The sequence below is a fragment of the Pipistrellus hanaki genome (assembly GCF_964339955.1).
Source record: "Pipistrellus hanaki genome assembly, chromosome: 1".
NCBI classification, from domain to species: domain Eukaryota; kingdom Metazoa; phylum Chordata; class Mammalia; order Chiroptera; family Vespertilionidae; genus Pipistrellus; species Pipistrellus hanaki.
The window spans coordinates 92,638,777-92,656,510 of NC_140503.1; the positions used below are offsets into that span (position 1 = coordinate 92,638,777).

General features: G+C 36.2%; 1 protein-coding gene across 1 annotated transcript in view; it reads left to right on the forward strand.

The window, feature by feature from the left end:
- Positions 1 to 17,734, forward strand: part of CCDC7 (coiled-coil domain containing 7) — a gene marked incomplete at its 3' end in the record, with an annotated part of 110,209 nt that overhangs the window by 84,156 nt on the left and 8,319 nt on the right. Inside the window, exons 7-8 of the mRNA XM_084865023.1 lie at positions 4,288 to 4,349; positions 5,886 to 5,942. Of these exons, the coding sequence (XP_084721149.1) occupies positions 4,288 to 4,349; positions 5,886 to 5,942 (119 nt within the window). The remainder of the gene's footprint in view (positions 1 to 4,287; positions 4,350 to 5,885; positions 5,943 to 17,734) is intronic.

A 17,734-nucleotide genomic window follows, 5' to 3' on the forward strand; every position in this document is an offset into this window, starting at 1 on the left:
GGGATGTGGGAAGAGACTGAACATAAACTATGCACTATGGATGAGGACAATGGGGGGTGGGGAAAGGGCAGAGGGTGGGGTGGGAACCTGGTGGAGGGGGGAAAAATGAGGAACTTTTGTAATATGAACAATAAAGATTGATTAAAAAAATAAATAAAAAAACAATTTCTGCCCTAACCTGTTTGGCTTAGTGAATAGAGTGTTGGCCTGCGGACTCAAAGGTCTCAGGTTCAATTCTGGTCAAGGGCATATACCTTGGTTGCAGGCACATACCCAACAGGAAGTGTGCAGAAGGCAGCTGATTGATGTTTCTCTCTCATCGATGTTTCTAACTTTCTATCCCTCTCCCTTCCTCTGTGTAAAAAATCAATAAAATATATTTAAAAAAAAAATTTCTTAGTCATACCAGCTACATTTCAATTACTCTTTTTAGTATGTTTGGGTAGAAAACTAAAGTATAATTAAATATTTTATTATTCATAAACATAATTATTTAAAATTGCATAAGAACAGGACATGTTCCAATAAGTAAATTCCCACTTTTTAATTGGGAAAACCCCTTCCCTGTCACCCCCGCCCCTGCTGGTGGAAGATTCAAATGAATGATTACAGTGATCCTCCCATTTCTGTTGGTGCTGATTTTTGATATTTGAGGGTTAGCTGTCTTGGAATAAATAGATGAATAAATCATCATTATATAATATCTTCAGTGATTTTTTTTTTTTTTACCTCACATAGTTACTGTGTGTGTGTGTGTGGATTGGGTGAGAAAACTTCAGACCCACTTTCTTAGCAAATTTTAAGTATATAATACAATAATAGCATTATTAACTACTGATGTATATAAGATCTCTAGAATTTATTCAACTTATAACTGAAAGTTTGTATCAATTAAGCAACATTTCTGAATTTCCCCAATGCCTCAATCCTTGGAAACCACTGTTGTACTCTCTGGTTCTAAAAGTCTGACTTTTTCATGTTTCACATATAAGTGAGATCATTTACTTTCTCTGTCTGGCTTATTTCACTTAGCATAATATCCGCTGGGTTTATCCATGTTGTGACAAATAACAACATTTCCTTTTATTTATAAATTTTATTGTATATATTTGCCACATTTCCTTATCCATTGTTAGGTTGTTTCCATATCTTGGCAGTTTTAATATTGCAGTAAACAAGATATCTCTTTGAAGATAGATTTTTTTTTTTTTTTGAAATGGGATTGCTAGATCTTATGGTGGTAGTTTAAAAAAAATGTTTTGAAACCTACTGTTATACAAAAAGGTTATATCAATTTACATTATCAATAGCAGTGTACAAGTGTTCCCTGTCTCTACATTCTTTTTTTTTTCTTTTTAATATATTTTATTGATTTTTTACAGAGAGTAGGAGGGAGGGATAGAGAGCTAGAAACGTCTATGAGAGAGAAACATCGACCAGCTGCCTCTTGCACACCCCCCACTGGGGATGTGCCCGCAACCAACGTACATGCCCCCGACCGGAATCGAACTTGGGACCCTTCAGTCCGCAGACCGATGCTCTACCACTGAGCCAAACTGGCCTTGGCTCTACATTCTTTTTTAAAAAATATATTTTATTGATTTTTTTTTTTTACAGAGACGAAGAGAGAGGGATAGAGAGTTAGAAACATCGATGAGAGAGAATCATCAGTCAGCTGCCTCTTGCACACCCCCTACTGGGGATGTGCCCACAACCAAGGTACATGCCCTTGACTGGAATTGAACCTGTGACCTTTCAGTCCGCAGGCTGATGCTCTATCCACTGAGCCAAACCAGTCTTGGCTGTCTCTACATTCTTACCAACACTTATCTATTGTCTTTTTGATAATAGTCACCCTCACTGGTATGAGGTGGTATCTCATTGTGGTTTTGATTTGTGTTTCCCTGATGATTAGTGATGTTTGTATATCTTCTGTGGAAAATGTCTATTCATTTGTCTATCTCTTTGCGATTTTAAAATTTGGGTTATTTAGTTTTTGCTACTGATTTGTATGAGCTGCTCATATATTTTGGATATTAATTTCTTATTAGGTATATAGTTTACAGATATTTTCTCCTTTTCTGTAGCTTTCTTTTTCATTTTGTTACTATTTCCTTCAGAGTACAGAAACTTTCATATTTGATGCAATTGTATTTGTTTATTTTTGCTCTTGTTGGCTGTGATTTTGGTTTAATAACCAAAGTATCATTGCCAATACCAATTTCAAGTAGTTTTCCTCCCATGTTTTCTTCTAGGAGTTTTATAGGTTCAGGTCTTACACTTAAGCCTTTAATCCATTATGAGTTCATTTTGTATGTGGTGTAAGATGATGGTCCTATTTAATTCTTTTACCTATACATATTCTGTTTTCCCAGCACCATTTATTGAAGAGACTACCCTTTCCCCATTGTGTATCTTTGGCATCCTTGTCAAAGATGAATTGACTGCACGCATGAGGGCTGTCTGTTCTGTTCCATTGGTCTGTATTTATTTTTTATGCCAATACCACAATGCATTAATTACTATAATTTGAAATCAGGAAGTAAGATTCCTCCAGCTTTGTTGCTGTTCTTTTTTAAAAACATTTTTTTAAAGTTTTCTGAAGAATTGGCTGTTCAGGCTCTTTTATGGTTCCATATGAATTTTAAGATTCTTTCTCTTTTTTAAAAAACACTTAATTTTTATTGTTGACACTATTTCAGATGTCCTCATTTTTCTCTCCTTTGCCCAGCTCTACCCATCCCCTGCTCCCCTCCCTCTGGCCATCACCACACTGTTGTCTGTGTCTGTGGGTAATACATATGTGTTTTTGGGCTATTCTTTTCACCTTCTTTCATCCAGTCCCCCGTTTACCCTCCTTTCTATCAGCTATCAGTTCCATATATCCATTCCTCAGTTTCTATTTTGTCAGTTTATTTTGTTAGATTCCACTTATAAGTGAAATCATGTGAGATTTGTCTTTCTCTGACTGGCTTATTTCATTTAGCATAATAATCTACAGGTCCATTTATGCCATTACAAAAAGTAAGATATTCTTCTTTTCATAGCTACATAATATTCCATTGTATAAATGTCCCATAGATTTTTATCCACTCATCTGTTGATAGGTAACTTGGGCTGTTTCCAGATCTTGGCTATCGTAAATAAACCTGAAATGAATATAAGAGTGCTTATATATTTTTGAATTGTTTTCTGGGATTCTTAGGATATATTCCTAGAGTTGGAATCACTGGGTCAAGAGGCAGTACAATTTTTAATTTTTTGAAGAAACTCCATATTCTTTTCCACAGTGGCTATACCAGACTCCATTCTATTTCTGTGAAAAGTGCCATTGGAATTTTGATAGCGATTATATTGGATCTGTAGATCACTTGGGATAGTATGGACATTTTAACAATATTAATTATTTCATTCCATGGAATATTTTTCATTTATTTCTCTATTATTCTGTTATCTTTAATCACATTTGGTATAGTAATTTATCTAAGTAAAAATTTAAAATTATAAACAACTTTTTTTGCATTAAACATATACCAAACCTTTTAATTTTATAGTGTTAAAATAGAAAGTATCTGTAATTGGGAAGGGTTACTATTTATTATGCAATTACTTTATTGATAGCTCCATTTATCACCGACTAGCCTTAAGTGAATAAAGGGAGTGGTACATGATTTGGCTCCAATGGAAATTGCATAATAGAGCCTTGATTAAGAGGCTCAGATATATTCCATTGAGCTATCTATTGTGAGGCACAAAATTAGTTTTTAATTATATATTAATATTAATACCTGAAATGTAATTATCTTATGTTTGCTAGGTATTTTCCTTGTAATTTTATATTTACCTTTGATCCTTACAAATGCTTTATGCAATAGGTACTCTAATATTTTGCTTTTAATAGATGAAGAAACTAAAGCTCAGAGAGGTTAAATAACTTAAGTACCCAAGGTCACATAATAAATGGGTAAAATGTTTTGAGCAAAGTATTTTGACTTTAAACTTGTACTTTTAATGCATATACCATTAATAATAATTGACAAAAAAAAAATGTCTTGCTTCTACCCAATTCACTTTTGCTATTTTTGTTGTTAATATTGTTGGTATATTTATAGAATTTAAAAAATTACATAGTTTGACCTATTTACTTGCTAATCATTTACTTTATTGTCTGTGAATAAAAGTTAAAGAACATCTTAAATTTTATTTTATAAACTATATATATTCTAATTCTTATTTAATAATCTTATTCTTTGATAATAAATATTTTATTTTTTGACATTTTAACAGGGAAATTGAAAGTCCACCAGAAGCAGTGCTAAGTTATGAAAATGTACAGCAGAAAATTGAAGGTGATCTTTTATATATGGTTGCCTTTATGAGGTTTCCCTAAATACATTAACTTTTTGAGATTTATAGTTTAAAAATTCATAGCCATAAAATTATATAATAGTAAATTTCAAAAGATGTTACTAGAGGGAAAGGAGGAGAGATAGTAAAGGGTAAAGGGAGTCAAATATATGGAGATGGAAATAGTTTTGACTTTGTGTAAACAAGTAGTACAATACACAGATGATGTATCATAAAATTGTACACTTAAAACCTGTAACATTTTATTAACCAATGTCACCTCAAAACATTAAAAAAATTTTTTTGTTGTTAATCCTCATCCAAGGATATTTTTCCATTGAGTTTTTAAAAGTGAGTGGAAGGGAGAGGGAGAGACAGAGAGAAAACATCGATGAGAGAGAGACACATGAATTGGTTGCTTTCTGCATGCACCCTAACCAGGGCCAGGGAACCTGCAACCAAAGTATGTGCCCTTGACCAAAATTGAACCTTTCAGTCCGTGGGCTGACAATGCTCTATCCCCTGAGCCAAACTGGCTAGGGCACCTCAATACATTTAATTAAAAAGATATTTAATAGTGAATTTGAAAAAATAGTTTTATATTTTCAATAAAAATTCTTACTATATTGCAAATTCTAGGAGTGTATAAAATGAATACAATTTGGTTGTTGCTTTCATAAAACCCACAACTTCTTAGGGCACAAGCATATAATATTTTTTTAATGAAATGCATGATAATTGTTTATATCATATGTAGTGAGTCTATAGGAAGGAGCCAATTTGTTCAATTTGAGAGGAAGATTTAAGCAACCTTAAAACATGAATAAGACTTAGTTAAATGAAGAAGGGAGCTATTTGGTACTTTAAGAAGATATAATATAAACAAACAGCATGAATGGGGAATTGCAACTGGAATGGTATTATACTAGATTGTAAAGCAATAGTTAGGAATAATGTAGGAGAAAGCTTAGTCAGAGGGATTGAATGTTGTGCTAAGGACTATTTATTTATTTAATTTGTTTTATATAATAGGGACTTATTGAAGATTTTTTTTTGTAGGGAAGTGACATTGTTGTATTTAATTTTAAATATTATTCTGGCTACATGGTAGAAGCTGGATTAAAGACCTGGGAATAGGAAAGAGAAGTTATTACTGTATCTCAAATGTGTAATAAGTGCCTATGTTGAAGCACAAGTGGAAAAGAAGGGTCATATTTGAGAAATATGTGCCTGGTAAAATAGACAAAACTTGGTGATTTATATGAAAGGAAGAGGGATTAGATGATGGTAACAATAAGAGAATATAAGATGAAAAACAAGTATGTAAAAAAAATAATGATTTCACATCACTCAGTTATAGATATTCTTTCAGATATTACCATTGTTACTCAATTGGAAGGATCTGCATGTTTTAGCTCTATTGTTTTTCTTAGAATATTTTCTTTTGAATTAATTATTAAAATAAAAAACTATAACATTTAAAGTCAATTATATATATATCATTTATATTTGAAACAACAAATTCATTGTTATTTCAGAATTTATAGGAAGTGCCTCATCTGAAGACTTCAAGGACGTTTCTGCAATTGAATCACGTAAGTTTCCATTCATTTAAGCATCAGTGTTATTAACCTCTATTGAGGGAATTGATTTCTATAATCCTATCTAATAAAGGAGTAATATGCAAATTAACCATCACTGCTACACCCACAAGCCACGCCCACCAGCCAATCAGAGTGAGTATGCAAATTAACCCCAACCAAGATGGCTGTGGCCACAGAGAGCAGGAGGGAGGCTTGGGTTTCCCTGGCAATGGAGTAAGCCAAGCTTTCCACACATCCTGGCAGGCCCAGGCCTCCACTCAAGGGTATAAAGTTTCAATTATAGAAGGTAAATCAATTCCAACAAAAATGGAGGCAGCCACGGAGCTGGAAGAGCAAGAGGCTAAAGTTGCCCTGGGAGATGGAGGAAGCCAAGCTTCTGCATCCCTGGCCAGCTCAGGCCTTCATTCCAGGCTACAAAGTTTCAATTATAGAAGGTAAATAAATTCCAACAGAAATGACTGCCATCAGGGAGTTAGCAGAAGGCTTGGCTCCGCTCCAGGCTACAAAGTTTTAATTGTAGAAGATAAATAAATCCCATATACCAGGGCCTCCGCTTGGATCACTGGGGGCTGGCCTGCAAACCACCATAGGACCCTCGCCCAGGCCACCCCAGGCCCCAAGGTAATCCCCACCCTTATCCGGGGCACCCTTCAGGGCAAACCAGCTGGCCCCCACCGGTGCACCAGGCCTCTATCCTATCTAATAAAAGAGTAACATGAAGATTGACCATCACTCTAACACACAAGATGGCTGCCTCCATGTGGTCAAAGATCCTGCCTCCATGTGGACACAAGATGGCCAGCAGGAGAGGGCTGTTGGGAAGGACCAGGCCTGCAAGGAAGGGCAGTTGGGGGCAATCAACCCTTCAGTGGAGAGGGCAGTTAGGGGTGACCAGGCTGGCAGAGGAGGGAAGTTGGGGGCAAACAGGCTGACAGGGGAACAGTTAGACATAAATCAGGCTGGTATGGGAATGGTTAGGGGGTGATCAGGCTGGCAGTCAGAAGCTATTAGGGGCAATCAGGAAGGCAGGCAGGCAAGCAGTTGGAAGCCAGCAGTTCTGGATTGTGAGAGAGGGATTGGGCCTAAACGGGTAATGGCATATCCCTCGAGGGGTCCCAGATTGGAGAAGGTGCAGGCTGGGTAGAGGGATACCCCTCCCCCCTCCGCACGAATTTTGTGCACCGGGCCTCTAGTTTCCTATAATTTAAAGTAACAATTATTAAGTTACAGCATAGATTCCCCTTAATTTTAGAGTCATACAATCAAGCCGGTTATCAAGTAAGTATTGACATTTCTAGTTAAGGCTACATGTTACCAAAAATAGACTCATTTTTGAGGAGCACCATGTTATTACTGGGAATGGAGGATTTTAGTTGTGATGAGAGTACACTATTGACAAGTTGCAGGAGTGGCAGGCCTTTAAGATGGAGCAGTAATAAAATTAAGAGATCATTTTTAGACTTTGTTATTATTAATTACAGATCATCTCGTAAACACTAATGCTACTGGTAGGTACTCAGCTGTAGTCACAGCTGCTAGAACTAGGATGTTAAAGTTCTGACAACTTGTCAACAGGAAGGAGACATTACCTTGGTTATGTCTTAATAATGGACAGAATTTTATAACAATCATGTAATATATACTATGGAATACAGTTTAGAAGTAGAAAATAAGAATTGATTAGAAAAAATTGATGGGAATCCTGTCCTCTTTCAACACGAGCTTTAAACCCTAATGTTTCCATGTATAAAACAAAGACAGATATACATTCTTCAGTACTGCCAGGTTCTATATAGACTTCTGGTCAATAGATTCTATCTAGGTAGGATAGAAAGGTATCTAGAGCTTTGGAGTGGATAGTGAAAGCCTTTCTCTACATCAGACTCTCTACACATCTATGGAGCTCTCTTAACCTGTTAACTGGGGAGTTCCCTTTTTAATTACGCAACATACAACGGGCACATACTCTTTCACTAGGACGTGTCAGTACGTCACACCCAGCGGACGTAATTTTATATTATTATTTTTTTATTTATACTTAATTAAAATAAATGAAATATATATTTTTTGTTTATTTATATATAAAGCACAAAGGAAAATACAAAATTATAAACAAATAGAAAAGAATACCAACAAAAAAATGGAAACATCGAATTAAAAAATTATAAATTTTACAAACAATTATGAAGATTACAGCCGAAGCCAGTTTAGCTCAGCAGTAGAGCGTCGGTCTGTGGACTGAAAGGTCCCAGGTTCGATTCCGGCCAAGGGCATGTGCATTGGTTGCGGGCACATCCCTGGTAGGGGGTGTGCAAGAGGCAGCTGGTCGATGTTTCTCTCGCATCGATGTTTCTAGCTCTCTATCTCTCTCCCTTCCTCTCTGTAAGAAAATCAATAAAATAATATATTAAAAAAAAAGATTACAAAAAATATATACTGTCCCTCTCAGGGCGCAACATATATTTCAAGAACGTATTCATATGTCCTACCTGTTTCCGATAGTGTTTGTGTTTGACGTATGTATAGGTCCCGCTCGGTTAACAGGTTAATCTGTGTGGCTTACTTCTCTCTGGTACTGTGCCCTATTAATTCTAGTTGCCAAAACTCTAAACTTTGTCTTTGAACTCAAGGAAACTCTTTGGATTCTTCTTTCTTATGCTGAGGCCTAGAAACACCAGGCAATAAGCTGCCATGAATGTCTTAAGTCTTTTTCCTTTGTTTTTCTTTTTTTTCCTCAGGGATATTACCTTGCACTTTTTGTTCTCTAATGTCTGAACATTGCTGTTCCTTTATTTTTGTCCAGTTTTTCATTATTTAAAAGTGGAAGGATAATTCTGGACCATGATGCTTTATTATGGTTTAAAATAGAAGTCAATGTGCCTACTTATATGCCAATGGAACACATCCTCCAACAACAAAAAAAGTTCCCCAAAATACAGTAGAAATTCTTTGTTTTGTTTTTTTGTTTTTGTCTTTTTTTTAAATTTTAATTTTAATTTATTTTTATTTTATTGATTTTTTACAGAGAGGAAAGGAGAGGAACAGAGAGTTAGAAACATCGATGAGAGAGAATCATCCATCAGCTGCCTCCGGCACACCTCCTACTGGGGATGTGTCTGCAACCCAGGTACATGCCCTTGACTGGAATCGAACCCAGGACCCTTCAGTCCACAGGCTGATGCTCTATCCACTGAGCCAAACTGGTCTCGGCTGTCTTTTTTTGAAAATAAAAAAATTAAATTATTATATGTGTACATATCTTACCATCCTCCCCCTCCCCCCATACATACCCTAAAATACAGGAGAAATTTTATACATGACTTTTCAGGGAAGCACAGGATAGGGTTACATTTCACAATATGGTGTGTAAAACCTTTTACAGGTTCCTAAGTATCTTTTTTCATGGAAAAGTCCTTGAGCCCATTGGTAAACATCTATTCTCTGTCCATATTGTTTCACTTGTATATGCTCTCTTCTTCTTTTTTTTTCTTTCTTTTTTTCTTTTTTTAAACTAGCCCCTTTTGGAAAAAAAGAAAAAATAACCAATGGGACTACATCAAACTAAAATGTTTCTACACAGCAAAGGAAACCATCAACAAAGTGAAAGGACAACCCAATTGATGGGAAAACATATACATGATGATACATCCGATGAGGGGTTAATGTCCAAAATTTATTAAAAATGCTCACATACACAAAATAATCCAATTAAAAAATAGGGAGAAGACATGAATAGAAACTTCTCTAAGGAGAACATACAGATGACCAATAGACATGTGAAAAGACATAGACATATAATTTGTATCTTTGACTCAATGACACTAATAGAAAGATTCAAATTATAACCTCACACATGTCAGAATGCCTCTCATTAGTAAATCCACAAATAAATAGTGTTGGTGAGCATGTGGAAGTCCTTGTGCACTGTTGGTGGGACTGCAGTATGGAGGTTCTTCAAATTTCTTTTGAGAGCCCAAAATTTTAAACTTAAATCTATTATAAATTGTGCTTCTATGAACATAGCGGTGCATATATCCTTTCTGATTAGGGATCACTGGGTCAAATGGGAGATCCACTTTTAGTTTTTTGAGGAAACTGCATATTGTTCTCCACAGTGGCTGAACCAGTGTGCATTCCCACCAGTAGTGCATGAGGGTTCCTTTTTTCTCCATATCCTCACCAGCACTTGTTGTTTGTTGATTTGTTGATGATAGCCGTTTTGAGAGGTGTGAGATGGTACCACATTGTATCTATCTTAAGAATGTCAAAACAATAATTTGAAAGAATATATGCACTTCTGTGTACATTGCAGCATTATTTACAATTGCCAAACTATGGAAGCAACCCAAGTGCCCATCAATAGATGAGTGGAAAAAAAAGAAAAAAGAAAAAAGGTGTGGTATGGATATACCATGGTATGTTACTCAGTTATAAAAAGAATGAAATCTTACCATTTGTGACAGCATGGGTGAAATTATGCTCAGTAAGTCAGTCAGAGAACGACAAATACCATATGACATCACTTGTATGTGGAATCTAAAGATCAAAGAACACTGAATCAAATTCAGAGAACAGACTGGTTGTTGCCATAAAGGGAGGAGTTTTAAGGGACTGAGTGAAAAGATAAAGGGATTAAGAAGTGTAAATTAGCAGTTATAGTCATGAGGATATAAAGTTCAGCATAAGGAATATAGTCAATAATATTGCAGTAACTATGTATGGTGCCAGGTAGTTACTGGAAATATTAAGAGGAACACTTTGTAAAGTATATGATTGTTTAACAAAAGTGGATACTAATACAAAAGAATACTGAAAATAAGCTGTTACTGAAAATAGACAAATAGTACCCCTTTCATCTTCAGCCAAACTTTATTCTCTTCTTCCTTCTCCATTCTCTAAATAGAATTAAATTATATAGCCCAGTGGTCGGCAAACTCATTAGTCAACAGAGCCAAATATCAACAATTGAAATTTCTTTTGAGAGCCAAAATTTTTAAACTTAAACTTCTAATGCTACTTCTTCAAAATAGACTCGCTTAGGCTGTGGTATTTTGTGGAAGAACCACACTCAAGGGGCCAAAGAGCTGCATGTGGCTTGTGAGCCACAGTTTGCTGACCATGGATATAGCCTGATCAATAAGAAAAAGCTACTTTTTTATGCCACTTATTTTTTCACTATAATTTAATCTTGATGTTGCTTCATATATTTTAATAGACTTTATTTTTTTAGAGCAGTTTAGCTTTATAAAAAATTGAGCAGAATTTACGAAGTTTCCATATACTCAGTATCCCCACAATCCTCTCCACAAAGTTTTTTCTATTAGTAATGTTTTTCATTAGTATTAATATTGTTTCATTATTATTAATTAAAGTCCACAGTTCACAGAGTTCAATTTTTGTGTTGTACAGTTCTATGGGTTTTGACAAATGCATAAAGTCATGACCCACCATTACAGTATAATACAGAATAATTTTACTGCCCTGAAAATCCCACGTTCTACCTATTTACCTCTCCCTCCATCTACCTGAATCCATGGTAACAAATAATCTTATTTATTTATTTATTTATTTATTCTTTTTTTAATTTTTTTTTTTATTGATTAAGCTATTACATATATGTCCTTATCTCTCCAATACTCCTCACACCCTACTTATGCCTTTACCCCCTGTTGTCTGTGTCCATTGGTTAGGCTTATATGCATGCATACAAGTCCTTTGGTTGATCTCTCTCCCCCTTACTCCTCCCCTCCCCTAGATTTCCTCTGAGGTTTGATGTTCTGATGAATGCTTCTCTGTCTCTGGGGATTTGTTTTTGTTCTTCAATTTATGTTGTTCATTATATTCCAAAAATGAGTGATATCATGATATTCTTTCACTGACTGGCTTATTTCACTTAGCATAATGCTCTCCAGTTTCATCCACGCTGTTGCAAATGGTAAGAATTCCTTCTTTTTTACCGCAGTGTAATATTCCATTATGTAGATGTATCACAGTTTTTTAATCCACTCATCTATTGATGGGCACTTAGGCTTTTTCTAAATCTTACTATTATAAATTATACCGCTATGAATACAGGTGTGCATATATCCTTTCTGATTGGGGATCACTGGGAGTTCCATTTTTAGTTTTTTGAGGAAACTGCGTATTGTGCTACACAGTGGCTGAACCAGTGTGCATTTCCACCAGAAGTGCATGAGGGTTCCTTTTCCTCCACATTCTCGCCAGCACTTGTTGTTTGTTAATTTGTTTTTTAAAAAATATTTTTAAATTAAATTATTATTTTTGTACATATACAAATGCCCACCCCCCTCCTGTACATACCCTTCCTCCCCAGAGTTTGTGTCCATTGGTTGTACTAATATGCATGTATACAAGTCCTTCGGTTGATCTCTTATCTCCTACAGATCTCCCCAACCTCCCCGCAGTAAATCGACAGTCTGCTTGTTGCTTTACTGTCTCTATATCTATCTTTTGGTTCTTCAATTTATAATGTTCTTTATCATCCATAAATAAGTGAGGTCATGTGGTGTCTCTCTTTCATTGACTGGCTTGTTTCACTCAGCATGATGTTCTCCAATTCCATCCAGATTGCTGCAAACGATGAGAATTTTTCTTTTTTATGGCTGCATAATATTCCATTGTGTAAATGTGCCATAGTTTTTGGATCCAATCATCTGCTGATGGGCAACTAGGCTGTTTCCAAATCCTAGCTATTGTAAATTGTGCTGCTATGAACATAGGGGTGCATATATTCTTTCTGATTAATGTTTCTAGCTTCTTGGAATATATTCCTAGGAGAGGGATTATTGGGTCAAATGGGAGTTCCATTTTCAGTTTTTTGAGGAAGCTCCATACTGTTCTCCACAGTGGTTGCATCAGTCTACATTCCCACCAGCAGTGTACGAGGGTTCCCTTTTCTCTGCAACCTCACCAACACTTGTCCTTTGTTGATTTGTTGATGTTGGCCATTCTGAAAGGTGTGAGATGGTACCACATTGTTGTTTTGATTTGCATCTCTCGGATAATTAGTGACTTTGAGCATGTTTTCATGTGCCTTTTGGCCTTCCTTCTGTCTTCTTTTGAGAAGATTCTATTTAGATCCATTGCCCATTTTTTAATTGGGTCATTTATCTTCCTTTTATTAAGTTGTGTAAGCTGTCTGTAGATGTTGGAGATTAAATCTTTATCAGTGATAACATTTGCAAATATGTTCTCCCATACAGAGGGCTTTCTTGTTGTTTTGTTGATGGTTTCCTTTGCTGTAAAAAAGTTTTTTATTTTGATGTAGTCCCATTTGTTTATTTTCTCTTAAGCTTCCATTGCCCTAGGGGAAGTATCTGTGAAGAAGTTCTTTTGGCATATGTCTGAGATTTGCTGCCTGGGGATGCCTCTAGTATTTTTATGGTTTCCTGTCTTATGCTTAAATCCTGTATCAATTTTGAGTTTATTTTTGTGTATGGTGTAAGTTGGTGATCAAGTTTCATTCTTTTGCATGTATCTGTCCAATTTTCCCAACACCATTTATTGAAGAGACTGTCTTGACTCCATTGTATGTTCGTCCTCCTTTGTCAAATATTAACTGAGCATAGTGATTTGGGTTGATATCTGGGTTCTCAATTCTATTCCATTGATCTATATGTCTGTTCTTGTGCCACTACCAGGCTGTTTTGAGAACAGTGGCTTTGTAATACAGCTTAAAATCTGGTATTGAGATCCCTCCTACTTTACTCTTCTTTCTCAGGATTGCTGTGGCTATTCGGGGTCTTTTCTTTTTCCAAATGAACTTTTGAAGAGTTTTTTCTAGGTCAGTGAAATATGCCGTTGTTATTTTAATTGGGAGTCCATTGAAGCTATAGATTGCTTTGGGAAGTATGGACATTTTGATGATGTTGATCCTACCAATCCCTGAACATGGTATGTTCTTCCATCTGTTTATATCTTCCTCTATCTTTTTTTTCAGTGTCGTGTAGTTTTCCGTGTATAGGTCTTTTACCTCCTTAGTTAAGTTTATTCCAAGGTATCTTAATTTTTTTGGTGCCATGGTAAATGGGATTGCCTTTTTAGTTTCTGTTTCTGCAAGATCACTATTGGTGTATAGAAATGCCATAGATTTCTTGGTGTTAATTTTGTATCCTGCTACATTGCCAAATTCATTTATTAAGTCAATTAGTTTTTTAATGGAGTCTTTTGGGTTTTTTTATGTCCAATATCATGTCATCTGCAAATAAGGATAACTTTACTTCTTCTTTTCCAATTTGGATGCCTTTTATATCCTCTTCTTGTCTAATTGCAATGGCTAGCACTTCCAGTACTATGTCAAACAGGAGTGGTGAGAGTGGGCAACCCTGTCTTGTTCCTATTCTTAGAGGGAATGGTTTTAGTTTTTGCCCATTGAGTATGATGTTGGCTGTGGGTTTATCATATGATATATAGCTTTAATTATGTTGAGGTATGATCCTTGTACTCCCACCTTGTTGAGAGTTTTTATTAGGAAAGGGTGTTGGATTTTATCAAATGCTTTTTCTGCATCAATTGATATGACTGTACGATTATTTTCTTTCAATTTGTTTATGTGATGTATCACGTTTATTGATTTGCGGATATTGTACCATCCTTGCATTCCTGGAATAAATCCTACTTGGTCGTGGTGTATGATCTTTGTGATGCCTTGCTAGAGCCAATTTGCTAGAATTTTGTTGAGGATTTTGGCATCTATGTTCATAAGGGATATTGGCCTGTAATTCTCTTTCATTGAGTTGGCTTTATCTGGTTTTGGTATTAGGGTGATTCTGGATTCATAGAAGGAGTTTGGAAGTGTTTCTTCCTCTTGAATTTTTTGGAATAGTCTGAGGAGGATAGGTTTTAGTTCTTCCTTGAATGTTTGGTAAAACTCTCCTGTGAAGCCATCTGGCCCTGGGCTTTTGTTTGCTGGAAGGTTTTTGATGACTGTTTCAATTTCTTCCCAAGTCACTGGTATATTGAGATTTTTAGATTCTTCCTGATTGAGTTTTTGAAGGTTGTATTTCTCTAGGAATATGTCCATTTCCTCCAGGTTGTTCAGTTTGTAGGATAGAGTTGTTCGTAGTATTTTGTAACAATCCGTTGTATTTTGGCAGGGTCTGTTATTTCACCTCTTTCGTTTCTGATTTTGTTTATTTGGATCCTCTCTCTTTATTTCTTGGTTAGCCTGGCTAGACGTTCATCAATCTTGTTTATCCTTTCAATGAACCAGCTTTTGGTTTTGTTGATCTTATGTATTGTTTCTTTGGTCTCTATGTCGTTTATCTCTGCTCTAATTTTTGTTATTTCCTTCCTTCTGCTTACACTGGGCTTTTCTTGTTGTTCTTTTTCTAACTCTTTCAGTTGTAGAGTTAGATCATTTGTTACCATTTTTTCTAGTTTTTTGCAATAGGCTTGTAGGGATATGAACTTCCCTCTCAAAACTGCTTTTGCTGTGTCCCATAGATTTTGGATTGTTATATTTTCATTGTCATTTGTTGCCAGGATGTTTTTAATTTCTTTCTTGATTTCTCTGGTAACCCAGTCCTTGTTTAATAGCATGCTGTTTAGTCTCTATGTGTTTGATTTCTTTGGATTATTTTTATTGTAGTTGCTTTCCAGTTTTATGCCACTATGATCTGAGAAGATGCTTGATATGATTTCTCTCTTCTTGAACTTGAAGAGACTTTGCCTACGTCCCAAAATGTGGTCTATCTTTGAGAATGTCCCATGTGCAGTTGAGAAGAATGTATATTCTGTGGCTTTGGGGTGAAATGTCCTGAAGATGTCAATTAATTCCATCTGGTCTAGTGAGTCATTTAGGATTGATATTTCTTTGCTGATTTTTTGTTTAGAAGATTTGTCCAAAGATCACAATGGGGTATTAAAATCTGCTATTATGATTGTATTGCTATTAATCTCTCTCTAAATATCCTCCAGCAGTTTATTTTATTTTATTTTATTATTATTATTATTATTTTAATGTATTTGGGTGCTCCCACATTGGGTGCACATATATTTACCTGGGTTATTTCTTTTTGTTGGATTTCTCCCTTTAGTATTATGAAGTGGCCTTTATTATCTTTTTCCATCCCTTCACCTTGTGTGTGTCTTTTTTTCTGAAGTGGGTTTCTTGTAGACAGCAGATATATGGGTCTTGTTTTCTTATCCAATCTGTTATCCTATGTCTTTTGATTGGAGCAGTTAATCCATTTGCATTCAAAGTTATTACTGATAGGTACTAATTTGTCGCCATTTTTATTCTATACCCCTGTGTTACTTCTTCGCTCCTATTTCTTTATTTTTACAGTACACCCTTTAGCATTTCTTGCATTGCTCGTTTGGTGTTGATAAATTCCCTTCGCCTGTTTTTGTTTGTGAAGCTCCTGATTTCCCCTTCAATTTTGATTTGAAGCCTTGCTGGGTACAGTATTCTTGGATTCAGACCCTTCCTTTGAGTGACTTTTATATTCTATCCCATTCCCTTCTGGCCTGATGAATTTCTGTGGAGAAATCAGTTGCTAATCTGATGGGGGTTCCTTTATATGTAACTTTCTGTCTCTCTCTGGCTGCTTTTAAGATTCTTACTTTGTCGTTGGTGTTTGCCAATTTAATTATAATGTGCCTTGGGGTTGGTCTTCTGGGATTCATTTTGCTTGGGACTCTGTGAGCATCTTGGATTTGTTTGGGTTTTTTTCTTCTCTATCTCAGGAAAACTTTCTGTCATTATTTCTTGAAATATGTTTTTCATGTCTTCTTCAGTTTTCTTTCCTTCTGGAACCCCTATTATTCTAATAATGTTTTGTTTTGCATTGTCCCAAAGTTCCCTTAGGCTCTCCTCCTGCTTTTTAATTTTTTCCCCCCCAGAAGCTGCTCTAATTGGGTATTTTTTTACATCTTGTCTTCTAGCTAACTGATTCGGTCTTATGCTTCTTCTAGTCTACTCTTGATGCTTTCCATTGAGTTCTTTACAGTAGCAATGTCATTTTTCATTTCTTCTTGGTTCTCCTTCATTTCCTCTTGGTTCTTACTCATATTGTCAAATTTGTCTTCCATTCTTTTTTGCCATCTTATGATCATTACTCTGAGTTCTTTTTAAAAAAAATATATATTTTATTGATTTTTTACAGAGAGGAAGGGAGAGAGATATAGAGTTAGAAACATCGATGAGAGAGAGTCATTGATCAGCTGCCTCATGCATGCCCCCCACTAGATATGTGCCTGCAACCAAGGTAAATGCCCTTGACCGGAATCAAACTCGGGACCTCTCAGTCTACAGACCGAAGCTCCATCCACGGAGCCTAACCGGTTTTGGCCATTACTCTGAATTCTTGCTCTTGTAGGTTGCTTGTCTCTAACTCATTTACTTCATTTTCTGGTGATGCCTGCCTTTCTTTCATATGCGGGCTGGTTTCTTTGTCTCCGCATGATCTCTCTTTTCAGGATGTCTGGTTATGTAGTTTTCTCTCTCCTTTTCGCTGTGTGGTGGGGCACTCCTTTGAGTCCAAGTGTTCGTACTGCCTGGGTTCAGCGTTCTGGGGCTCACAGCTGCTTGGTAGTCTCTGTGGCTGTCTTAATCTAGAAAGCTTCCTTTTAACTGGTAACAGAATCCTCTAGTTGTTCAGGGGCATGATGGCTCCCATAGTGCAGTGATGGCCTCTCCTGGACTCTGTGTGTCTCCCTCCACAGCTTTCCTGCGCTACACACCCCGCCTCCTCCAAGCCCCGGGGGCGCAGGGTGGGGCGCTCCCCCACTGCCAATCCCCGCCGGCAGAGCCCAGTCCT